Raw genomic sequence first — 26832 nt, forward strand, 5'->3', positions numbered from 1 at the left:
AAATTGTATAAGTTCTAGAATATCTGAAGACAAGTACAATTTCCTCGACCAATTTTGCACAAGTTTCTAATAATCAAAATGCAATGTTCAAATATTTAAAATTGTCAAGATGTCATATTTCAAAATAAACATCATTGACTCATCAAAGGATCAGGATTTGGAGTTTAGCTTAGAAAGACACTGAAACCCTCCAAAAGAAACAGACAGTGAAACTGGCAGAGAATCAGAAAAATCTAAAATATTCAATGCTGAGGATATTACTGAAACCTTGCAGTTGTTCAAGAAATATGATGTTGACGGGAGTGGGAAATTTGCCAGTTCTCCATTTGAAAACTGACACCAATTGTTATAAAGCAGTCAACATTTTTTTAATTATTGCACTTTTTACTCCACAAGTCTCAGAGAGACAGAGAGAGAGTCCTGGAGCAACTGCTGAAAAAGCTCTGTCACCCTTGGTTTTTAGCCTCGTACAAGCCACTGGCCCTGGTTGCAAGATTTAAGGGATCTACTGGAAACATACCACTGTAAGAGTTCCTTGATATAAGCTGGCACCTGACCATTCAGAGCCCTATAAATAAGTACTAGAATCCTAAAATGAACTCTGGAAGAAACAGGGAGCCAATGCAACTGGACCAGTAAAGGTGTAACATGAGTAAACTTCGCTGCCCTAGATCTTATCTATGTAAGAATATGGCCTGAAGGTGAGTGTTGTTGTTGATAGCATGAAGAAGATCCAGATTTCCAGTGTATGCTACAATGTACACGACCATGAGTTGACCATAGCAAACTCAGAAATATCTAGATAATTTGTTAGTGGCACACATCATTTTCACAAAGTACTACCATCCAACAGCATGCTTGTGTGCAGTGCTCTTTATCACAGTATTTATAAGCAATTTATCTCTGTTGGTCTGATGGTGTCCTGACAGTATGGGATATCTTAACAGGAAAGGTAGTTATGCAGTTCAGGGTCGCTCCACAAAAGTCCATGGGACACACTACCATTGCCTCTGATCAACCACAACATCAATTAATCACAATGATCACTTGTTTGTTTCAACAAAGAATTCCAACATAATCTTTATGCTACATATAAAAGGGAAAGAACACTTAATTTTAAAGCATGAGCTATTAAATGATATTTGCTTCATTAAATTTCATAAAGAAATGCTGATTGCTGGCTCTAGTGAAGGGTATGCGGTCCTTTGGGACTTGGAATCATTAGCTGCCACATGTCTCATTGTCTGTGACAACCCCCAGACACAGATGCCATTTCTGAATTACAAAGGGCAGTCAGGTGCTCTTTGTGCTGAGATACTTAAAGAAATGTCTCTATGTGAGTCAACAGAGGGATGAAATAACAAGATATGCTCCATTACTTTATGTCTGAATAGCAGGAATGCTGAAACTGATGGAGTAACATTGTTGACGTCACCGAGAGGCAGCATACTTGATTGGTCAATGACTGGTACAAAGGGGTTGGTAGGAAAGCTTAAGGCATTACAAAGTGATAATGCTATTGGTACCTTAATGCCAACTGACAAAACTGACAAGTTACTAATGACAGGAAGGGTTTCTCATTGTGACATTCAGGATTTTAGATGTGAAACTTAAAATGCTAGTCCATCTGAGTTGGTCACAGTTATGTGTTATCCAGCTTCTTAGAACATAATTACACCGGTGTTGGACCACAGTATCAAATATGGACAAGCCCTGTTCAAGTTCTCTTTTTGGGAAATCCAGATCGAAGTCCGATTCGTCGACACAACACTTGTGATGGAGGACTTAGAATAGAAAGCCAAGGGAATACCAGAAAATCCAAAGGAAGAAAGTGCTTCAAAAAATCCACATGTTGTGAAATGACAGCAAAGAATTTGATTTAAATTTCAAATATGGCACATTAAAAGACAGGCGAATCGAATATGATCCTTAGGGTACCAACAGGCTTGATGAAATGAAACAAGAGTTTAGTGAAATAATGGATGAGAAACCATTGTAGAGATGAGACTCAGTGCAATGGGAGTCAATTATTTGGAAGGTAGAAAAAAAGAAAAATTGATGAAACTGTCACTGATGTGGCCTTCTAGCAAGTATAGAAATCATTAAAGAGAGTATTCAAACCAGGTAAACTCCTGATCCTACACACCACAGACTTAATTGCACACTGAGATTTAAAAAAAAAAACTAAACATTTACTGGCAATCACAAATAAAGAGCATCACATATTAAATATTTCCTCCTTTGAATTTTCATAATGTTTTTTCATGGATAAAAGGCAGTAAGGTGTTCTGTCTGCTAAAGAGCCAAAAAAACAAATAAATAGCTCTGTGTATTGACAGTTTCCTGTTTGCTTTATGCCCTATGGACTCTTTAACATAAGTTAAGTCTCTCACTCAACCTATAACTGTGCAGTGTCAAGTGTACACTGAAATTATTTCCTTACTGTTCTTCCATAATAAAGCCTTTAATCACCTTTAGTTATTGGTTTCTGCACTGGGGTACTCCCTTGTGATAGCGCTCTTATTGCCACCCAGAAAATTCAAATAAAGCATTCCTTCAACATACAGCATTCTCTATTTTTGTGGACCTACAGTATGCAATGACACGACAACAGTGGCTTATTGAGGTAACTTCAGGTTCAGCTTGGAATTTCCAGTTTGAAGCTGGTTCACTTTATACTGAATAGTATCCAGTTTTACTATAAAAAAAAATAAAAGATCAACACACCACAATCTAACTGATAAGTTTTCTTATAGAAAATAGATAGATAAATAAATAAATACAGATATTGGTGCGTTGATAATGAGAGAAACTATCCAACTCTACAAGTTAAAGACTGAATACACTGTTTGATTTCACTGAACATGGACATGCTTATATAGCATAAAAGACTGATTAAAGTTTGTTCCTGTAAACTTTTAAAGATTTGACATAAAAGATTTCACATTTTCTTCTACAGTGAATGTGTGTGCCCAGTGTATAAAAACTCTCCAAACTGCATCAAAGAATGTTTGCATGTACGTATTCAAACTCGCATTTAGTGTTTTCGAAATGCATTAAAATATCTGGACAACTTTAATTCATTTCATTAAACGTTCTGAGTCTATATGAGAGAACATTAAATTGAACATTTACAATAACACCACTGACTGGTTTGATTCATATATTTGTTCTTTGTTAAGTCCAGAGATGATTTAAAGACATCTGGGAGAATTAAAACTGATTAATCTTTCTGGAGTACCTCAAAATACAACTGCACCATGCTAATTTAAAATATTACACAAATATGCACGGAACAGAATATTGCATTTGTGGATGGCACAATAAACTATGTTTACAGACAATAATTTCTGCAAGTGTTCTGGAAATGAATGTAGTAATTTTTATAGCTATTTTTAATGTAGTGCCAAATTGATTAAATTGATTGTTATTCTACTTTTGCTCTAGAATTGTTATTCAATTGTTCTTGGTCTTTAATTCTGAGAGACTCTCCTGCCCTAAGGTGCTCTTTTTTGACAGCATATTGCTTAATGTTACTGATTTGTTGCCAATTAGTTGCATCATGTCCCTCCAGCTATTTCTTCATTAGTTCCACTTTTTTTCCAGCCTGCTGTTGCCCCGCTCTCATCTTTTGGAGTATTGCTGCCATCAAATTTAAGATGAGCTAATATGTTTGATGAGGGTTAAATGTTTGATTTTATTTTTCTGCCATTTTAAATGGCAACTTTTTTCTTTTAAATTAGTGTTGTTAAAAGGAGTTTGGTCTTGGTTCTTTTTCATGAACAGTATGTAAGACTCACCTTATGAAACTTTGTGATTTGTTACTCCAGGTAAACGGACGTGACTTCTCCAAGGTTGAACATGAAGAAGCTGTGGTGGAGGCCATCAGGCGAGATCCCATTGTCGTGCAGGTTCTCCGGCGAACCCCCACCAGAGCCACGAATGCTGTAGTGCATAACCCCAGCGGCTCACCGCAAGATGTTTGTGTGGTCGACGTTTGCACACAAACAGACATCACCTTTGAGCACATCATGGCATTGGCCAAGCTTCGGCCCACTACCCCGCCAGTCCCTGACATCTGTCCCTTCCTGCTCTCTGACAGGTGAGGTCAAGCACTTATTTGTAAGATTGTGGATAAGTTTTGGCATTAGACCTATTGAATAGAAGATAACTGAGTTAATTAAGTGTTAATTTCATACAGTGAGATGTCACAGACAGATAAGATAGATGTCCTAAAAATGTTGTGAATCAGTGTTGGAAAACATTTATTTATTTATTTTTAATGACAAATTAATCTGAAGCGTTTCTAATGTTCCACTGCTGTTCTCTTTCATTTCATAAGCGCTATTAAGCATCTGTGTCAGTGTGCAAACCCCCAAGTAAGCTGAAATATTGTGAAACTATGTGCAGCCAAACCGGCATGCTATAATTGGTCCAGTGTGCTACATCCATTTTCTTTAATTGGGACTTTTCCTGGTTGACTAAAAACCAATGGGCTGATAGAAAAGGCATCAGAATACTGCATCCATTCTGTGTGTATTTAAAAGGTTTGCTGCACAGCAAATGAAATTAATTTCTTTCATAAAACAATAAAAACAGTAGCTGGTCAAATGTGGTTCACATAATGTGTGAAATGTGTGCAGATACATATTAGATATAAGCAAGAAGTTATTAAATATGGGAGAGAATGATCCTATTGAGAGAATATGAATTGCATATGGGGATAAACAGTATATAAATAATATTTACCATGACTGATTTTTCCTTCATAGCTGTCATTCCATCCACACCATGGAACACGAGTTTTATGAATGTCCAGAGTATCTGTCTAACAACCAGGCAGATGTGGAGAGGACAGAAGAATATCAGTATGAGGTACAGTTTTACATCATAAATGTTTGATGTAACCCAGTTTTTGACCATGCTGATCCATCTATTTAGGCTGAGAAGAAGCTCAAGTTACAAGAATCTGGCTCATTAGAGGATTAGTTCTCCACTTCTGACCATATTGTATCAGTCTCTTGGTCATGTTCCTTCTGCAATGATGTTCTAGCTGGCGTTACAGCATGTACAGTAAAACCTCTACAGATGTTTCAGAAAGAGGAGTCTAATCAACCAAAAAGGACAGATCACTGCATTATTAATTGTTCTTCACTGGCTCTATGGACCATGGTTCTGATAAAATATATATATATATATATATATATATATATATATATATATATATATATACATCCTAATTAGTAAATGTAAAAAATGTGTAAATGGTCAACACATGGTTACTTTTAATAATCTTAATTATTCTGTAGGCTGGCCTCCTTTGGGAACACCACTTTAAAAATTTCACTTAGACTTAAAATATTAAACTTAACTCAGGAAGAGCAACGAAAATGAAAGCTTTACCCTATTTTATTTAAAAAATTGCATTTACATTCTGCACACTATCCATTGTGGCAGGTATGTCACTTCATTGAACCTGAGGCCTTGTAAGCTGACAGTGATGGGTGATTTTTGCTACTGTTAGTGATCCTCCCTGGTTTAATGGGCACTTCCTGGTTCAGTGAACTGCATTGTGGGTCTTTATGATCTCTCTGCTGCCAGCTGTGGTCTTATACCTTACAGTATTGTCTTTAAAAGATCCTTCGGTGTGGATTGGAGGTAGGGTGGTGGGAGGCTTGTGTGTGGTAATAACAGTTGTATCAGAACAAGGTCAGCTGTACAACATTCATATACTTTACCCCCACCTGCCATACACACACCAAACCAGCTGTCATGTCTATCCATGTGTATCTAACTGAAACAAGAATAGTTTTCCTCTTGGATGAAATGGAATAGGGCTGCTATTCCCAGAAACATTACTTCTGGCTGGCAGGTTTACTTTCACATTTTACCAATTGCCCACACAAGTACATGGATCATATACTGCAACTTCTGCTATCTACCACACCATAATACTGACAGGTATCATCAGAAATTTAGTTGCCACTTTTACATAAAGTATGGATGTATAAAGTATTTGACTGCAAGAATAAATAATGTCTTTCCACTTACAAATTTACACTACCAGAGTTTAAAATTAATAGAGAACAGCTTTAACTGTATTTGGATATTTATACCACTCTGCTGGGCAAAGTGCTGTTAAATAAAAGCATATTTTAATGAAAGCTTTGTTTGATCAACAGGACAAATGGTGTGCCAAACTGTTACCAGTTATCTGTTTAATAGAATTGTATAATAGATTGTCAACTAGACAGGTGAAATAAATACTGGATTTATTCATTCCATACCAATTATTAAACAAAAAGAAATACTTCCACACAAACTCGTCTTTAAAGACAGTCATTTACTGAGATGATAAAGTGGGAATGATGGGGTTCTACTACAGTAAATGTTACCTTTCAAATACTTTTTTTGTGTTCTTTGGCACTCATTTGCCTTTTCTCCATCAATTTATGGTAGAAATTTCTTTTGTATGAAGGAGAATTTTGAGAAAATCATGTATTAACATTCCACACACCTGATACGATATTTTTCATTTGATATTCTCCCTACTTAGTCAAAACACAGAAAAGGACAATTCTACCTTCTGCCATCTTTTGTTGATGGATTTGGTGATTTGGGAAAATACCTCCTTAAAATGTAGCACCTATTCATGTCAAATAAACAGATTTGGATTCAATTATAAACCAATGAACTTTAATTGTTGATAGACGTTTGAAAACTATCCACAGATTGAAAGATGACGTGTACAGAAAAAAGCTTATTTTCACCACCTTGAGCAACTCAAATGACATGAACTTATTGTAGTTTGAGCAAACAGTATAAGGCAAAAAATAAATAAAGGAAAAATGTATAATATAGGTGCAGTTTAACTGCTTAAATAGTATAGGATTTGAGTGGTTAAAGAAGCTAAATTTGCTCTTGTTCTGTTGAATTCCTTCCTGGTTTACTAAGCTGAGACCACTGCCAATTGCAGGTAATGGAAAAGGAAATAATAGAAAATAAAAACAGAATATTCTTTTAAGAGTAGTTTAAAAAAATATCATCTGAGCAGTCATTCAGAATTAATATTGTGATGTTAGAGTGGATTAGTCAGAGAATGTTTTAACAATCTACCTGTTCACAGTGGTAAGCTGCTGTATGTGTGTGTGTGGTGGGGATAATCATTGTCTGTAATGAGGAAACAATGAGCCAGTGAACATTACACTTGGCGGTAATTACTTCTGAATGAAACATGGAAGTAATGGTTAAGTGCATGCCAGACTGTAATGTTTTTACCAGATGTTTAATGTGCCCCTAAAAGACAGAATGCCACCTCATGTTAGTATGTCTTTATTTTTCTTACAGACATTACTCACATTGTTAGTCAGAAAAAATTAATTCAAAGTCTACACATCGTAAACATTATGATCCAGTCACCACTAATCAAGCCTCAAATGCCAGGAATTTACTGAAACCTGGCAAACCACCCCATGTGTCCTGAGATGACGGTGCATAATCTGAATTAACACAGCTGTTGTTTTACTGTCAGGGTTTGTACAGATCAACCAAACTAGCAAGGAGTGTGAGAAATAAAGAGCAGCACACGCTGTTAGAGTTTCATAAACTCCCTTCACAACCAGTCTTTGAAGGTCAAGGCTGTGTTCACAAGAGGGTTAAATGCCACAAAAATTAATTTCTTCCCCTGTCAATCTCTGCTATCATGGTTTCCCAAGACGGAATAACAGGGGGCTGAAGTTTAATTCTTGCCCCACCCCCCACTGCTTTCACATCCTTTTCTACCCCACAGCCAATCCCGCACCCCTTCTTTCATATCATTGCAGTGGTGAAATGAATTTGGTAGTGTGAGGTTAATAAAGATTAACCCTGGAGTTATCTTCATGCGATTACCTTTAAACACAGCAGAGATCAAAAGTAACCAGTTGTTAGCAGGACTAAATAGAGAGAAATTTCTGTTGGTAGGGATTATAGACATTAAAGACCTGCTTCGTGTTTCTGCATGGTGGGTTCAGGTTGATATTTACAGGCTTTCAATTCATCAATGCATAAATCACATCATGGACTAATATATTTCCATACATTATATTGCAATTAACCAAAATTAAAGCTTTTGGAACAAGTTTTGTGTTTTTTTTTATTCAAATGCTTTTTAAAAGTAGTTAGAATCCCAATGTAATTATGTAAAATGACATCTGACAACCTGATTCATTTTGTTCCTCACGTCAAGTTGGTATACAGTATATACAGTACATGCATATACGCATATATACATACTGTACATATTGTATGTTATATGAGGGTAAAAATAATAACTAATAATGATAATGATGATATAAATAATCTAACAAGAAAAAGAGAAAAGAAAGAAGCAATTTAGAAAAACACAAATAAATAGATAAAATAAATAGACTCAACCAGCCTTGAGTGGAAAGTTGGGATGAATTAAATTATTTTAATTTGATATGAACCCCAAACAAACATCATGCATGGTTGGGGAACTGATGAAGCAAGTAAACATTATATTTTGGAAAAATCTTTTGAATATTTTTTTACCTCAGCCCTATACAAAAATATGTGGACTGCGGTCAAGAGAACAAATTCAAATGATATCAGAGTGGTCAAACAATTTATCAAAATTCTCCATTAAACATCTAAGTTACATCAACTCCTTGTATTTGGTCAAGCTGCAGCTTATTAAAGGCCAATCATTCTCAATCTTAAGAGAGTGAGAGATAAACTTGTATTTTTATGTATATTTCATTACTCTATGTCAAATTTTGACCTTTTGTTAAAACTAAAACATGTGCATACATTTATTTTTGCTTCTTTTTCATGTGTAACAGGAAGTGGAGCTGCATAGGCAGAACTCCCAGGAAAAGCTTGGCCTGACACTGTGCTACCGGACTGATGATGAAGAGGACACTGGCATCTATGTCAGCCAGGTGCAGAGAAACTACTATTTAACCATTTTGTTTTCAGTTTTGGTGAAGTTTGCTTGCTAAAGTCCTCTGAGTAGCTCTTAAAAGCTTTTTAAATGCTTAAAAGAAAGGTCTGTTTGTGAAGGTCCCATTATGGCCATTTTTTGGAACAGGAAATGATAAATGAAATCCCGTATGCACTCCCATCTTTGTGTTACAAAGCGGAGCAAAAGTCAAACTGAATTAGGGGGAAAGAGAAAAAAATGTTTTCCAATCAAATATAAACTTAGAATGAGACATGCATGACCAAATAGGAAGTCATGTTTGAAATATGATTCCCTTCCTGCCTTTGTGGTTCCTCCTCGCTTTCTAATTGAAAAGTTTTAATTAGCTCATCTTTTTTTTTCTCCAAACAATAAGATAAATGGCACATTCTTTTATTCAGTGGAACCCATTGAGAATAAGAAAACATATTTTAGTGATTTTCTTCTTTTTTTTTTTGTTAATTCAAATCATTGTTGGCTCAGAAAGAAAACTTCCTCTTGCAAAACTGGTGATAAGGCAGAATGAAAACAAATTACTGAGCTGTCCAAGACAAACTCAAATGAATGAAGCAATTCCAAGGAATTTAAGCAGTGCAAGCTAAATTAGAACAAATCTTCAGCCTGACTCCAGGTGCAGTTTCAATCCCATTATGAACACACAAGCAAAGCTGTGAAAAAATAAGAGCTACTATGAGGATTAGATGACCAACAAATGGACAATCCAGGCAGAATTACAAAGACACACTTGTGAATTAATTTGTGAACTCTTAAACTGCCAGCTATTCTTTTGTTTTTTCTCCTGTTCCCCTTGAACTGTGAAAACGATCTCCCACCGATAGCACACATCTATTTTTGTATGTTTGATAAAAGGATAAAAATGCTAATCTACCTCATTAAAATGCATGTATGGGTAGTATTGGTGCAACTTTGAAAAGCGTAGGATATTTTTTTCTTTTTTTATAATCCCGTCTCTACTCTATTCTCCTATTTTCATTTGTCACAATATCTCTTGATCTTCAATACCAGTACAACAAAATATATGCAAGTGTTGGATGTTGCTGTAGCATGCAGGCATATCCACTGGGATGCCATCTGAAAAACAGGTGTTGGTTCATTCAGTTAAAATAGAACTGCATCCATGGTGCAAACACTGGCAAGTTTTTATCTTTAGTTGCTTTCATTTCCTTGTTTACCCCCCAACATGGCTCACATACACTATTTGTGTAAAGACTTACAAGTCACATCAATGACTGTCACCAGCTACTAAAACCAGGAAGACTGAATCCAGCTGCTACTGAGGAGAAAAAAAAAAGCTTTTCCTTACAGCAAGAGTGTGACACATCACTGATGTTTTTTGGAGAATACAGAAATGCACAATGGCTAGATGTCAGTGATGATTTGTGTTGTTTCATGCAGGTGGAGCCGAACAGCATAGCAGCAAGAGATGGGCGCATCAAAGAAGGCGATCGCATTCTTCAGGTGAACCTTTTCATCTAAGCAAAATGCAATAACATCTGCTTATATCAAAAACTTACATCACTTCTGACTTCTGATTTTCTTCCCTTCATTTACATCTCTGTACTCTTCAAATAACCGTGGAAACTAAAGAATAGGGGAAGGCTTAATATTCTTTTTTCTTGGTAGAAAAGCCATGGCAGTAGATCCTCTAAGCTGCTTGTAAGACAGCCTTGCTTGAGAATATTCAAGCAGCTGTTGTCTCCAGTCTGAGCAAGGATATGTATATTTAATCACCTCGTTTTACTAGGGAAAATTAAAGTCCTTAGCTGCAGTTATACCAGGCACTACATCATCTCTAGGACCACTCTCTTTGTTGCAGCCCTGCTTTGTCTCTCATTATGCAGAAAACCCCCATGGAGTCAGACATTGTGAATAGCTTTCTTTTTAACTAAGGTCCCTCTTTGTAAGTCTAACTGGAGCAGGAACTTTTTGCATTAAAAGCAAATAAAATTGAGGATTAGGGGGTAAAAATGTTTACAAGTGTTGGCTTTTTGCTAAATATGGTAATGATTTAAATAATAATGTAATAATTGTGTTTTTGTGACATGCCTAGAGTTTGTTTTTGAAACATTTACAGTAGTTTTTATTAAATTGCTTTTCCCCACAAAGATAAAAGGTAGCCTCAGTGCTTTTCAGTAAGTGATGCCACATGTGTGTGTGTTACTGAAGCAAGGAGCCTTTTGCTAAGCCTTAACAAAAGGCTGCAAATTTTTTTCATCTTTTTTTTTTTTTTAATGTATATGCATTAATTTGCATGTTGCCAGACACTAAAGGGCACATGAATCTCATAGGTCTGACCTCTTGCAGCTATTTAACAAGTTCACACAGGACACCTTGTGCTTGTTAGAGCCTTCTTCCTGATTGGTCAGTGCTTCTACCTTAGTGTATATCTGCATGTTCCATACCATGATATTTTTATTCTTATATTTTTCTTTTTGTCATACACCAATGTTTGCACAGTAGCCAAGTGGAACACCCACAAATTATTTGTACCTGACACTGTATAATGATAATGAAACATATTCAAATCAAACTTTATTTATAAATGACTTTTCATACAAAAGCTGCAAAAAGCACTTTACGTAATAAAAACAATATTGTGTTTTATTCTATTCTACTTAACAATCACATCCCAGTCTGCAAGGTCTGAAGCATTTGTATAGCTTCAGTGTTAAAATTATGCTATGACAGGACTGCATGCTAATTTGGCCATTTATAATGACATTGCCATTTTATGATGCTAAATAAGACAACAAGGTCTTGTCTAACTTTAAAATAATTTGGGATATGAAGTGTATTTGCCTCCCAAAACAAGATGGCAAGGTAATGAGCTAACATTCTTTGTGATGTTGCCAATAATTTAAATAAAAATTACATTTTAAGTCATCTGGGCAGCAGCAGACTATATATCAAATGTACTGTTCTTCTAGTGCTGCTCTCTTAAGTGCCTCCATTCTCTGAATATAGTGTTTGTTTCCTAGTTCTTTGAATGATTATGGGGGAGTAAGGCCTGCTGTACTTCTGGCCCTATTATCTTCGTCTGACAGCCCCATTAGTCTAGTAGAGGAAAAGATGAACGCCACCTGTCAAAGAAGAGTTAATTGTATGTCTGGATGGTGTAGTGTGCGTAGACTCTTATAACTGATTCCCTTTGCCGAGTGATTCTGCAGCCTGTCCATTGCCTCTCAGAAATGAAGTAAGGTGGGTAGTAGAGATGGCTTGTGGAGAGTCAAGAAATGTGTGGAAGAAGAAAATCAGGATGTGACTTATGTTGTCTTGCAAAATGAGATCAAGTTTTTTTTCTACATGCTTCATTGTGCATATGGATTTAAAGCAATTAATTAATTTCATGACCATCTTTGTTTGTCTTTGATCCAGATAAATGGCTGTGAAGTGCAAGACAGAGAGAAAGCTGTTGCCTTGTTGTCAAGTGAAGAAGCAAGGAGCATCATATTACTGGTGACAAGACTAGAAATCCAGGTAAATACACACACACACACACACATCTATACGCTGCACCCCTGCTCTGTCTTGACTATTTCTGTCATGTCAAATAGAAAGAACAGCCAACTGAGTTTCTCCCTTTCCTTTCCTTTCAGTGTGATTGCTTGCAGCTCCTACACATTCACACACATTTTCAAATACAAACAAAACCAAAGAGACTTGTTACTGACAAGATTTTGTGATTACAGCTGGAGGAAGAGGCTGGATGGCTGGATGATGAGCAACAAGAGCTGGTTGAGGAGCTGAAGATCCTGGAGGAGCGGAGGAAGCAGAGGGAGCATAACCTTGACAAAGATGAGGTTAGGGTGTTAACTAAGGGAAACAAACCAAAACTTTGAAAAGAAAAGGCCATGGGAAAGATGGCAATAGGTGGATGGTGAGAAGGCTGTATTTACTGAAAGTAGTCATTACTACAAAAGGCATAGGTAGTTAAGGAGCCATTAGAGTTATACAGAGAGGAAGTTGCCTGTATTAATTAAATCAGTGGAGCTTTTTGTCCTCTTTATATCCCTACATAAAGTAAATTAGGGTTTTGCAAATATCACAAAATTTTGGCCTTGAACTTTCATTTCATTTAATTTGATTGAATAAAGAATCCTTAAGATCTTAAAATAATTAAGTTGAGAAAAGTGTTCCAATGACAGTCAGAAAAAATGAGCAAGCACTAATTATCAGCTGGGCCTTTGGTATTTTTCTCCGCTGCTTTAGTCTTTTTCTGTATGACCTTTATAAGAGGATGAGGTTGGGATTGCTCACTTTATGTTTAGATTCCATTAAATGCTTCAAAGTGTCCCTAAGAGTACATTTCTAATAATAACTGGAGAGATAAAGGTAAATGTAAACATTAGAGTGAGTAATAATAATAATAAATTTTATTTGTTGGCTGACTGCAGCAGTTTACATGTATATTTAAATCATGTGGTACAGATTTGCCTCAAATAGATATATTTTTTTTTGTTGTTGTTGTTGGTTCTCATGTACCAGCATCAAGCTGAAGAGGAAATGACAACAGACACAGCTACCTGTTCCTCCAACAATCAAGACAGTGGGTTTGGGCGCAGTACAGACAGTCCAGAACACCAACCCCTGCTAGCAAGACTTCACAGGAGGAGCCCTGCCCGCTGCCTGAGGGATCGATGGCGATCTGAGCATCCACAAACGAGGCGAGGAGTCGCTGTGCCACAGAAAACCCAGGGTATACGAACATTGCCCACGGGGCAAGACCATGAAGGTGTGGTGAGTATTTGCAATGGAGGTGGGATCCTTGGTTTAGAGAACCGCTTCCAGCAACTCCTCGAGCTCAAGTGTCAAATTCGTAATGGAGGCGAGTGCGGAGTGTACTCCATTCGACACAGCATAGAGTGTAGTCTCACTGAACAAGGCAGAGGGGATGGAGAAGAGGAAGATGATGCAGGAGGAGGAGGGGTGGAGCAAGAGTTGAGAATGCTAAACGAGGAGCTGCGTAGCATTGAGTTGGAATGCCAGAGCATTATGCAAGCCCATCAGCTACGCCAATCCCAACAGCTGGAGCGATCACAGCCCCTGCCCTGCTCACCAGGAAGAAGCCTCAAAGATGGACACAAGCAACACAGCAGGCTGGCAGACATTCATGAACACCCAGAGAGGTCAGACACTGATAAGACCCGGGAAAAGGACAGCTCCAGTGCCTACAACACAGCAGAGAGTGCTCGGTCAACACCACTAGGTAGGGAGAGATCTCCTGACCACTCTCTGCAGAGACATGTCAGCATCATCAACCAGAAAAACCTCAGACTGGCCTCTTCCACACCCTCCAGTCCAATCCCTATCCCCAAGCCTCAAGATACAACTCAACGCTGCAGACCAGCAGATCCAGGTCCACTTATCTCAAGCAGCCCAGACCAGAGCAATCCTTCCCGATCTGAGTCAGACCCAGCTCTCCCAGCAGATGATGAAAGGTGTGAGAAGAAGGGGAGGACCAGAAATTCGAAGAGAGGGTTCCCCTATGCTTCTTCCTTTCAGACAGCCACCTATCATGGCCATGGAGGATCCAAACAACTTCAGGTATGTATCATCAAACAAAAAAAAAAAAGAAGAGGAAGAAAACTAACTAACTCAAAAAAAAGTTTATCTGATGCAGATGTGAGTGTGAGTATAGCAACAGTGACCCAAAAATTGTTTTGTATTGCAGAGCTACATGCAGCTGCTACAACAGCACTCATCCCTGGAGTATTCTCAAAGCCAGCTGAGTCTCCTCAGTGTCTGTCGAGATCCTGTACATCATAACGGACGCTCTGGGGAACCCCGTCTAGAGTGGAAAGTCAAAGTTCGTGCCGATGGGACACGGTATGTTGCACGAAGGCCGGCTCGTGACCGTATACTGAGGGAGCGGGCACTAAGGATCAGAGAAGAGAGGAGTGGGGGGATGACAACAGACGACGATGCCATGAGTGAGATGAAGATGGGGCGCTACTGGAGCAAAGAAGAGAGGAAGCAGCACTTGGCAAGGGCCAGGGAGCAAAGAAAGAGGAGAGAGTTCATGCAGAAGAGCCGCCTTGAGTGTCTAAAGGAGGGAACAACGAGTGGAGCTGAGGGCAGGAAAGAGATCAATATCTTAGAGCTCAGTCACAAAAAGATGATGAAAAAAAGGAACAAAAAGATTTTGGACAATTGGATGACAATCCAAGAACTGATGAGCCATGGGGCAAGAGTCCCGGAGGGCTCCAAAGTACATAATGCCTTCCTTTCTGTCACCACAGTTTAATGGACCCATTTAAATACGGTTTATTTAATACTCAGCTCTTTTATATTAGGTGGCCTACATGTCAGGATCCACCATTTGGTTTTAAAGTCTCAGTTTGTGAGATTAAATTAAAAAAATGTCAATGGTAAGGACTTTTGTAGCATTCGCGATGCAACTTTGTACTTACAGTTTAAGAATGTTCAGTGATCTGAATCACACCTCAGCTATTGAAACCATGAGGTTTTACTCTGGCTGTTTTGGTGATGAACGGGGAACTAGTAGCATGTTGGTTCAAACAGATTCATGAAGAACATAGAGGAACCAACACAGTAACTTTGTGTACACTTTGTATTGTGTCTCCATACTCTTCATTCATCAGTTTCATAGCAAATGAAGCGATTTCACTTGCCTCGTTCAATGTGGCAGTTTTTAATGAGGAAATTATAGTATTTTTCACAATTTGTAATCTGTAACTTTTTGTAAGGATTTTTTTTTACACTGAATGACAATGCACTGTAAACGCTATTTGCAGTTGTTTTTTTATATATATATTTTATCACCAAACCATTAATGTCAAGGTGAGATTATTTGATTGTACTGCAGCCCATGCTGAACACCAGTCCAGCAGGAGAGAAAAGACAAATCTGAAATTGCTGGAGGAAATCTTCCCATATAAAAATGTTGTTTTAATTGTATTTTAATGTCACTTGAGCCAGAGTTGTCTGGCAGCTGTATAGCACTCAGTTCAAAGCACCGAAAATATCAATATGCCATCGCAAATGTTCATTTTATTCATAATCTGGCAGGGCTCTCTGAAACAGTTTTACCTCAGCTTGCAATCAAACTATCGAGATTTGAATACTTGGCTAATGGGATCAATTGCTTAACCTTCTAACTTTAATTTAAAACCATCAGTGATTCAGTGATTCATATTAAAAATGTTCATGGGATTTGTATTTATATTTATATGGTTAACTGCTGTTTGTATTTATTGTAAATTATTTTTTATGTTCTGTCTCATCTACGTTAAGTGGCTTGACTTGAGAGGGCAACACTTTTGAAGAAGTTGTCAAGCCTATGTATTGTATTTGCAGCTTTTGACCTCAAAACTGCTGCTTTTAATGTAAAGTTAATTCAAGGGGCCTTGAGTTAAGTATTTGTTGATGGTGGTGTTTGTAATAAAAGAATAATAAAGCCACAGAAAGGTGTCCCATGTCAGTGGCCTCTTTTGTCATTACCTAAGTCATTACCAGAGTGTCGTTATGTCCACCTTATATTGCAATGCTGGCATACTGGCAATGTCAGAAGTTCTAAATTAAGTGCTGAACATGCCTGCTAAACATTTTACTTGAAGCTTGGCTGAGCATGTGAGCTGCAAGATAATTAGCGCTCATGCATTAAGTATGATTCCATTAGCATCTGGATCAAGCAGTGGACTCATCTGCTGTGGCGGTGACGTTGCGTTATTAAATAGAAAGAGCCCAAAAACAAATGTCTCCAACAAACCTAACTTATTTTATATCATTAAATGTTTTGATTTAGGAGTTTTTCTTACTAAAGTGAAGTGGTGTTGAGGTTAATTAAATGTAAAGGTAGAGATAGACTGGAGCATCCAAAACACAATATGGCTCAAAGTGTTATGTGGTTAAATCACCTCCTTATACTGAGTAAAAATTAAAAAAAAAGACAGTGTATTACCAAAAGAAAGTATTGGTGTCCATAATCACTAGATGGATTTTCATTCACTAGCTAAGTTAATCTGAAAGACTTTTTTGAAAAGCTGGAAAAACGAAATGTGAATCAGAAATTTTCCTCGTCATACATCCAAATGAGTGAAGTGGTGGTCAAATAAACCTAAACGGCTAATGTGCATGGAAGATGTGAGATGTTTTTAGAGTGGTAACAACATTTTGGTGTTAGTAGATACTTTAAGATTGATGGTGCTCCTGATGTCAGGGGCACCAGCAATCCTGATGAGATCCCCAGCGGTTTTAAAGGGTTAAAAGAGTTGACCTATGTGTTGGCATAGATCCTTACACTTAACATTGTCTAAGAAATGGTTAAGCTTTGAAGTGGAGAAATACTGTGTAGTTCAGTTCACCGATATTTCAAATTATCTGGTGCTTTAGAAAATCTTCTCTTATGCCATGTATGAAAACATAGAAAAGTTTGGAATGTCTTTGTGTCTGGATGGGTAAAAGCAGTTGGGATTACAATAAGAGAGAGATAAGATAAGACTTTATTGATCCTTCAGTGGGGACATTTACATACCACAGCAGCAAGAAGGACATAGGATGGGACACACACAAAGAATAAGGGAGGGACAAAAACAACAATAGCAGCAATAGTTACTATATTATATAGAGATGTTATATTAAGAAATTTAAAATTAAAAAGTTATTTACATATAACTGAGTGGTGAGAGGCAATGGGGTGTGATGAGCTGGCAGGAACTGAATTGTACATTGGGGTTATATGGAGCTGTTATATACTCTAATGACTGTAGGATAGAATGACTTGCTGTAGCGCTCCTTCCTGCACTGGGGTGTAGTAACATTGTCTGAAAGAGCTGCTTAAAGCCACTACAGCAGGATGCATCGGTGGGTGGCGCTGTCCATGATAGATGTTAGCTTGGCCAACATCCGTCTGTCTGCCACCTCCTTGACGAAGTCCAGTGAGCAGCCCAGGAAAGATCCAGTTCTCGGTTTGTTAAGTCTCTTCCTGTCTATGTGCTACTCCCAGCACACAGTGGCATAGAAGGCTGCTCCAACAAATCCTGCTTTGTTTCTATGTGTTTTAAGTACACATTTGGGTGTTTTTATAGTGTTCTTTTTACATTGGTATAACATTGCACAACCAGCTGTTTGACATGGCCTAGATTGGAGTTCTTCGACACCTCAAGGTCCACTGTCCTGTAGATTTTAGGTGTTTCCCTGCTTGCACTTACCTGGCCCAAATAAATGGCTCATTAAACGACTTGTGCAGAACATGAGAACAAGGCGTTGAGGAGATCCACTTCATTTGAAATTAATGTGTTGAAGCAGGGAAACAGCTAAAAACCTGCAGGTGAGTGGCCCTCAAGGACTGGAGTTAAATAACCTTGACCTAGATTATTCACAGGAACCCAATATAAGTCATGTTCATGACTAAGATTCCTATAACATCTTGGTAAATGAGTGAATGACGCACAGACACAAGCTTATGTTAAAATGAGCTCAATACAAGTGTTTTTGTCGCCTTTCTGCTTACCAACCACAGTTTTTATAACTGAAGTAAAGTGTTTTAACAAACCTTTAAAAAAGTAATTACTGCAAACTCTGGCACGCTTTGTTTCAGCTCATTTTGATCCCAACAAAAGGTTTGCAAGACACTTTTCTATGGATATTTTCATAAAAGTCTTTGCTCACTCTTCATTTAATTTCACGATTTTATAGTGATCAAGGAGATTGTTGCCAAACACACTGTGGTCTACAGAGAGCTAAGTTGACCACCGCTTCATACTACGCCTGAGTAATGAGCTGGATGGGAGGTCATGTGAATACAATCAACTGACTGGTGTGAATAAATTAGAATGTATAAGTAAATTAGGTTGTGTGGTGTTGCCAGAAGGAGGCGGTATAGGCTACATTGCCAGTAATTGTTATTCATTAGAAAGAGTTATTTTAAATGGAAGCGAATGGGGGAAAATAAAGTGAGCCTTTCTTGAATCAAACATTCTTTAAAGAAAAGCAAACACCCCTGAAAGTCTGAACGATGAGGCAGAAAGGCTGTGATGATCCAAGTCCTTTCTGATTTTAGATAGGGACAAGTTGCTTTTGTTGTTATGCTCTCACTGGCTGTAGGACTTTTTTGGGGTACAAAGACTGTGCTTTAATTTAAATGCATCCATTTTATGTAAAAATCTGTATTAGGAAAATTGACTCAAGAGACCAACAAACCAGCCACCAAGGATTTATTGTCACATTGTGGGAGCCAGTCCAAACTCAACTTGTCCACTGGTGCATAATCGTGAAATGGCTATGAAGAATATAACCACTGATTAACAGCACAATTTTGAATCAGATTGGAACAGCTAAAAAAAACTACTGTGTCACTCTGCAGGCTTTACCACACAGAGCCTCCTGATCTCCATTGCCACGCTTGCATGAAATCAAAGCATCTTGATGTTTATGGCATAATGGCACACAGAGTAATTTAGCCAGTCGCTAGTTTACGGCATTTATGCATTCATACTGGAATGACTGACAGTGTGAGGGGGTTGGTATGGGCGTGGGGAATGTGCACATGTGGAGGGGGTGCATGTCCATTCAGCGATAGGAAGCATCAAAGCTTATCTATACTCTCATTTCAAAGCATTAAAAAGACACAGATGAAGCCCCTTCATCCCCTGTCAGTTTGCTGTGTCTGTCCACAGCCCACTGAACTGAGGAATTAATGAGACACTTCAGACTGGCATCCCCATCACCAGGTCTTTATGCATAATATTAAATCAGGTAAGCACTGCACCCACTTCTTTCAAAGCCTACCCATCTTCTTATATTATTTCTAACATGCTATATCTGTGTGACAGGAGGTGCCACAAGAACTGAGAAAAAAATCCTTCCAATCGACTTAGAATTATAAATCATTAATCCCAATGTGCAAGGCAAAGATAATTGAATGTATTTGAATGTTGATCTGTTATACATCAGTGGTACTATGTCAGCCTAGGCAGGAAAATAACTAGGATTTCCATGCATATATGAAACATAATAACATTACCAAAATACATGGCTGATTGCTATCTCTATGAAGCTTAGGTTGCATACATGCTACAGTAATAAGCTTCCTCAAAGAAGCGTAGTTTTTTTTTCCATACCCATGCAAAAAAATCCATTTCTCCAATTCTATTACTTTTTTTCAGCATGAGGGTTATAGATTAAATAATATACTAATGAATGCTGGAAAGTTGCATAAGGCACCAGCTTTGATTTAAATAATAAAAGAGACTAAGAGTAAAACAAATAGCCATCACTAAAAACACTAACATAATATCTCAATGATATAATGGATACTATACATAAACATGTATGAAAAAGGTAAGCTTTTTTTTCTTAGGAGATGCAAGCCAGCAAACACTGGCACTGGCTGTTCCAATTTACAAAGTTTTTTCTTTGAAATAACTAAAAACACAGCTCTGCAGAAGTGTCTCTGCATGTACTGGATGCAAAGAGCTGAGGAAAACATGAGACAAATATGAGCTGTAGGGGTTGATAAAGGTGGGGCAGAATCATAATAATTAGGTTTTTCAGGAGTAGTTAAAAAAACTGCAAGTGCACCCTTATGGGAAAAAGACCACACATTGATCTAGTGGAGGCTGAGGGGGAGAAACAGGAGAAAGTGCATGCTCAGAGTGAGCTCCATAAGGTCTTTTATGTGATAAAGATGCTAGAGAAGCAGAGCAGCAGAGGAGCTACCATGTTAGTAGGAAAATAGATCCACTGGTGGTTGAGCAAAATACAGAATGTAATTATATCAGCAAACTCCTACATCACATTAAGGCCATACCTGCTGGCCTGGGCAACCTGCAATTTACCTACAGGGAGAACCGTTCTACGGAGGATGCACTTTACACACCCCTGACTCACCTGCAACATCCCGACACCTGTTAGGATGCTGTTTGTGGACAACAGCTCAGCCTTTAACACCATTCTCTGGGACATGCCGGCCCTGAAGCTCCACAACCTGGGTCTGTCAGCATCACTCTGCGCCTGGATCAGTGACTTCCTCACCAACAGGCCTCAGGTGGTGAAGCTAGGGAAGTCAACATCTTCACCACTGATTCTCAATGTTGCAGTGCTGCAGGATTGTATGCTCAGCTTTCTCCTCTTCACCCTCTTCACACAGGGCTGCTCTGCCACCCCACCAGCATGGTTGTGAAGTTTGCAGACAATACTACCATGGTGGGTTTCATGACCAATAATGATGAGACACACTAGAGAGAAGAGGTTTAGATTCTCACAAAATGGTTTTTCAAGAACAATTTGATTCTTAAACATCAGCAAGAAAAGGGAGGTCATAGTAGTTTACAGTAAATCTGGGAAGACTGAGCATGCTCCTCTGGAAAGGCAGTGAAGCGAATGGACAGCATTAAGTTCCTGGGCATCCACATTTCCTCTGACCTCTTCTGGACTGTGAACACTTCACACCTGGTGAAGAAGGCCCAACAACGGCTCTTCTTTTTCAGGAAGGTGAAGTGGACGGGGCTCTCTTCTCAGCTGCTCGTGAACTTTTACAGAGCCGCCATTAAGAGCATCCTGTGTCTCAGTTTGATGGTGTGATATTAGCAGTTGCACAACACATGCAGAACAAGAGGAAGCTCAGGGGATTGTGGGTCGCCGTGTACTAGATCTGGACTCCATCTACACTGCCCGAGTCCAGATGAGGGCCAGACGTATTGCAGCCAACACCACCCACCCACCCAGGCAATGCAGAAACCCAGAAACATTAAAACCACCACATACAGACTCGGAGAAAGCCTCTTCCCCAGAACTGAGAAAACAATAGCCCCCCTGTAGTTCAACACTTACAACCCCCTACGGTACTCGCACACATACACCCATTCCTGCACAGCCACACACACTGAAGATTCACACCTTCTCTCACACACACACACAAACACACACACACATATACTCCCATCCTTGAACTAGGGTGCACTTTATCCACCCTGTAAATATTACTTTCTGCTTTGAATTTTTACTTTTGGTAAATATAGAGGCATTCTTATATCTTTAATATAATCATTTTTAATTATTTATGTCTGCTTGTTATATTTTTATTTTCTTATTTATCTGCACTAAGCCAAGCAAATTTCGTTATGCTTGCACAATGACAATAAAGATCTTAAATCTTGAATCTGAAAAGTGTTTTATCAATCAAGTATCAATTAGATTTTATTTATATAACACTTTTCATACTATTTCGTAACTTCTTTGAGTGATTAGAAAGTCGAGCATTGCAATCATTGATTCTGGTAGTAATAAAAGCTTGTCAAAGTGTCTCTGCATTGGCTCCAGAGAGAAACTGTCGTATTCTGATGATGTTCTGAAGATGATAAAAAATAGTTTTCAGCAACATTTAGAAATGAACTAAGACCTGAGTCAAAAAATAACACCAAGATTCTTTACAGCTTTAGATGGGTGCAAAGTGAGTTTCTCTCTGAGCTTTTTTTTCTGTTAACCATGTTTTGATATCAGATATACTATTTAAAAGGGAACCTTCTAAGAAATGATGTGATCTGCTTGGGTTAAAATTAGATTTAAGGAGCTATACCACCGTTTGAAGGAAGATCTTGTTGGTACACAGTATTCATTTTAACGCATATGCAAAATACAAAAAATAAAGCGATTCTAAGCAAAGAACTGTACCTTGACGTATAGTTGTTCAACCCCTCATTTCTTTATATTTTTAATTCTACTTTGTTAGTTTTTTGCAGTCTTTTTAAATGACCTTAAGCTAAAGTTGTCCCGATTTTGTGAAGTTCTTTCACAAATATCTCAATGAACTATTATAAATCTATTTTTCCACTAATTGTCAGTCCAGTTGGTTTTGTTAAACCACATAACACTGACCTATGAATCACACAAGCATAATAATAAAATTCTTACTCAAGGATGAACCAGAGTTGTGTCTAGACATACAGCATAGCAAAGAAACTTTTTTAAATTATATCTATGGGCACGTTGTTACAAGCAGCTTGTTGGAAAAATGCTCCCAAAATTTACTTCAATTTCTTTAGCAGCATCTATGAAAAATTCCAGTGATAACAGCTCTACAGACATCCATTTATCTACCATTCTATATCTGCTTAACCCTGTACAAGGTGATGGATTTTAAAAGACACAAAAAAGTATTTTTGTACCAACAAGTTGATTCCTAGAGAGCTGTTAGTTGAAAACCTGGCATTTCTCTCCTGTCTGCTGTTTGTCCTCATAAAATTTGAGGAAACTGAACAAATTGAGAACAAAAGGTGAACAGTATCCTAAGAAAAAGAAAATCCACTAAAATCTGACACAGTTAGATCTAAAAGATGCAGCAGTGTGGAATCATCTTGACAGAAAACAGAACAAAAGGCAGCTAACATTCAAAATGGTTCTTCCAGAAGCGTGAAAAATAAATCACGGTGACTTCTTACAGAAATGAAAATTTATCTAAGAGGATACAAACTGTGTTGAACACAGTGAATATTGACTTTCAAACTCATCAGAAATCTACAAACTCTGTTGACAATATTTAAATTACACGCGTTTCAATAAAATGCTGCATCTTATTTCCTTTCATTTGCAATATTTTCATAAATTAGAGGTGGTTCTTGACTTTCATAGAGATGGCACTGACTTTATCAGCCTCTACTTTGGCCCATGATGAAAGACTGACATTTAACTCTGTGTGCTTACTGGCATGATAGACCTTTGCAAGTTTTTTCAAAAATAATTGTGGTTACATTTTAGGGCACTTTATAATGAAAAAAATGTAGTTTGCACTCTGATCACAAGCATATTTATGAATATATAATGATCTAAAACCAGCATTAGATATACAGTATATTTAAGTTGATCTCGCTTTCTCATCGTCTAAATCTGTCTCATTCAAGTTCCAGCAGCTAGAGTGGTACTACGGTGCAGCTCAGATGAAAAAGTCTGCTACCTCAGCTTTCCTTAATTTAACAGAAACTTTCTGGTTGATGCTCCATTGCAAGAAAAAATATAATCTATATAAAAAGTTACACGTCTGTGAATTTATAGTTAATTTGTATAATGTCTTATTCCAAATCCAAATAGAGCTCACATGCGCATAAAAAAACAGACTAAATATTTAGGATGGTCTGTTTAAGTAATGATGTAAAAAATCTAAATAACTAAAGTTTTAAGTAAATTATTTTTAATGTGTTAAGAGCAAAAGTTGTTTTATTTCTTGCTGGGAAAGAGAAGGCTGTTGTTGTTAGGCATTTTCATGAAAAAAAGTAAAAAAAATTAAAAGAATTATAATTAAAATAAAGTTCACTTACAATTTTATTTTCCAAGAAAAAAAAATGGGCTAGTGTAAATACTGATTGGCTGGTAACTTTTGAATACCAGCCACATTGATGATCAATAAAGATGATTTAGAGTCCTGTTTATTCAGAAATCTCTTTTGAGATTAACTATATTCAGGATTTTTTTTTTATATTTATTTCATTGTGCAACCTTGTATAAAGACAATAGATTACAGTATCTTAACTGTTGTCTCAATATATATACTTTAATAACAGTCTCTGTTTATTGGTCTGAATTTCTGTGTTATCCATCTATCCATTGTCAATAAGTGATTATTCCATTACAGGGTTGCACGAGGGCAGTTTCTGAGTTTTACTGTTTTTTAATTAACAATTAAAAAAAACAGGTGTTATATCAAAAGAGGCAACATGTTTGCATTGTGGGTGTGTGTGACAATGTTTGACATGCTCACTGCATTGCAATCATTCAAACAGCAGTAACAACATGGATCCATCAGATGAATATCTGCATATACAATTTATGAAGAAACACCATTATCACTTTGACTGTGAACTGCACTGACACACTTTTAAGTGAATATAGCCCCTCAGAATGGTGTCATTAAGTGCTAGTTTCAGCCGCAGCACGTCACTGATTCTTCTGTAAAGTCACTCAGTGGTAAACAGTGTAAGGTTCGTGAATGTGTCTAAGCTCTTTAATATGCCAAGCACAGTAAATTAAGGGGTAAAAGGAGAATCAACAATGTTTTCCTTTTGAAAGGTCTGTGTGTTGAGAGCAGTGTGGGATAGAAGACCTGCAGATGTAAATTTTATTAATCAGTGTTGTTTGTCTTGACAACAACAGCTACGTCAGTCATACATTTTCATATGCAGCACAATCACGAGATGTGAATTATCATGGAATAAATGAATGATTAAGTCGGGGTAATGACAGATAATTGTCCATTCATTAAACCTCTATTCATGGCCCCAATTATAGACTAAGGGCTCAGTCAGATTTCTAATTAACAAAAATACTTTTGCTGTCATTTCCCTATGAAGGACAATAACCATACACATTTGGAAGTTCAGTCATATCTGATTTAATTTGTTGTTGTGCTGGTTTCATGATTTGTTGGAGACGGGAACATTCTGATGGCCTGTTTTCCTCTCAGGGTTTGAGCAAGGAATCATTTAGCAATAACTGGAGATTAAGACATTTATTAACAAAGGGGTAGAGTGGATATTTTTATTAATGACAAGTAAGTTCCTTTTTTTATTTTACGAAATAGTTCAAAGTCACATTCACAAAAATGGCCAAAATTAAATTGTTTTAAATACTAAATGATGAACAGTAGACTTATCACCAGTTACTTTACACATAGAGCTGATACCATGGTTTCTACAGATGTTGCTTCTACCAGTGTCTTTTAAACTACATTCCCAGACCTCACAGTGCTAAGAGCCGCTCTTTTCAAATAAAAACGCATGTAGAGACACAATAAAGGTGGCTCAACTTGTGTTTAATGAGAGGTATGAAATATTCAGAGGCCCAGCACCAGTGCACCAGTAACACTTGAGATAATTGGAACAGAATATATAGAAAGGGCAGGGTGGTGGGAAACAAAAAGACTAACTGTTCTTCTGTGGGATGGGGGGGGAGAGATGATGTTAAATAAATGAGAGTCGCACTGTTTCTGCACTTAGTTGCATCAGCATGGTTCCCATCTAGTTATTGGCATTTCACCTGAAGGATTGCATGTTAATACTCAGAACACCTGAAATTTAGACCAAAAATTCTATGGCGTACACTAAAAAAAAAGCTGTGACATTCTGTCTTGTAAACACATCTGCAATATTAGCATATGAAAGCTTGTTTTCTTCTTTCCCAAACACAGCAGGAATGATGGCAGCCGGTTACAGCTAATTTTATAAGCCAGCTGGCCTAAAGCCTGGTTCATCCTGTGGGGTGAAGGCTTTGATTGAACAGTGATGTGCTCAAGTATTGATCTGGCTGACTGCTCCTTTTCTTGTTCAGTTATTACTGGTTTAGTGAAGGCATCATGATGGGCTCTGTGGTTTAGAGTGCTGTGCTGGGAATACCAGCCCTGCTCTGCTTGGGTGCTTCAAAGCTCCCTTGAGCACAATACAAAAAGCAAAAAGAAAAACACAGGAAAACCTTTTTCAGAAATCATGCTCATTAAAAAGGTTAACAGACAGCTGAAGACTTTCCATTTAGGCGATCAACATATACCTGCTTGGAAAGTGGAGGCCATAACAGAGCCATGTCAAGGTGTACACAGATCTATGTCTAAGTCTCCAGCATGTAGAGTTTCGTAGTAATATATATAATCTTTAGATTAGCATAGAAGCTATAGGTTACAGTCCACTATTTGATTCTTATTCATGCTATCTATAACATTGTTTTAAGCTGCTTGTCTGTGCTGATGGTTGCATCTGTCACATACATTTATTATTTATTTGGAAGTATAAAAGGACATTTTGATTCAAGAGGAAAAAAGGAGTAAAGTAAATTTCATGAATTAAAATGGATGAATATTTTTTAGATTTCAGGATACAGATCACTGTACACTGAAGTGTTTGCACTAC

General features: G+C 37.5%; 1 protein-coding gene across 1 annotated transcript in view; it reads left to right on the forward strand.

The window, feature by feature from the left end:
- pdzrn4 (PDZ domain containing ring finger 4) overlaps positions 1–16395 on the forward strand; it is a 34870-nt gene extending 18475 nt beyond the window's left edge. The window contains exons 2-9 of the mRNA XM_041976918.1: positions 3831–4102; positions 4773–4875; positions 8844–8942; positions 10379–10441; positions 12359–12460; positions 12673–12783; positions 13469–14527; positions 14655–16395. Coding sequence (XP_041832852.1) covers positions 3831–4102; positions 4773–4875; positions 8844–8942; positions 10379–10441; positions 12359–12460; positions 12673–12783; positions 13469–14527; positions 14655–15227 — 2382 coding nt within the window. The 3' untranslated portion in view covers positions 15228–16395. The remainder of the gene's footprint in view (positions 1–3830; positions 4103–4772; positions 4876–8843; positions 8943–10378; positions 10442–12358; positions 12461–12672; positions 12784–13468; positions 14528–14654) is intronic.
- Positions 16396–26832: the final 10437 nt, after the last annotated feature.

The sequence above is a fragment of the Melanotaenia boesemani genome, chromosome 23 (assembly GCF_017639745.1).
Source record: "Melanotaenia boesemani isolate fMelBoe1 chromosome 23, fMelBoe1.pri, whole genome shotgun sequence".
Taxonomy (NCBI): Eukaryota; Metazoa; Chordata; class Actinopteri; order Atheriniformes; family Melanotaeniidae; genus Melanotaenia; species Melanotaenia boesemani.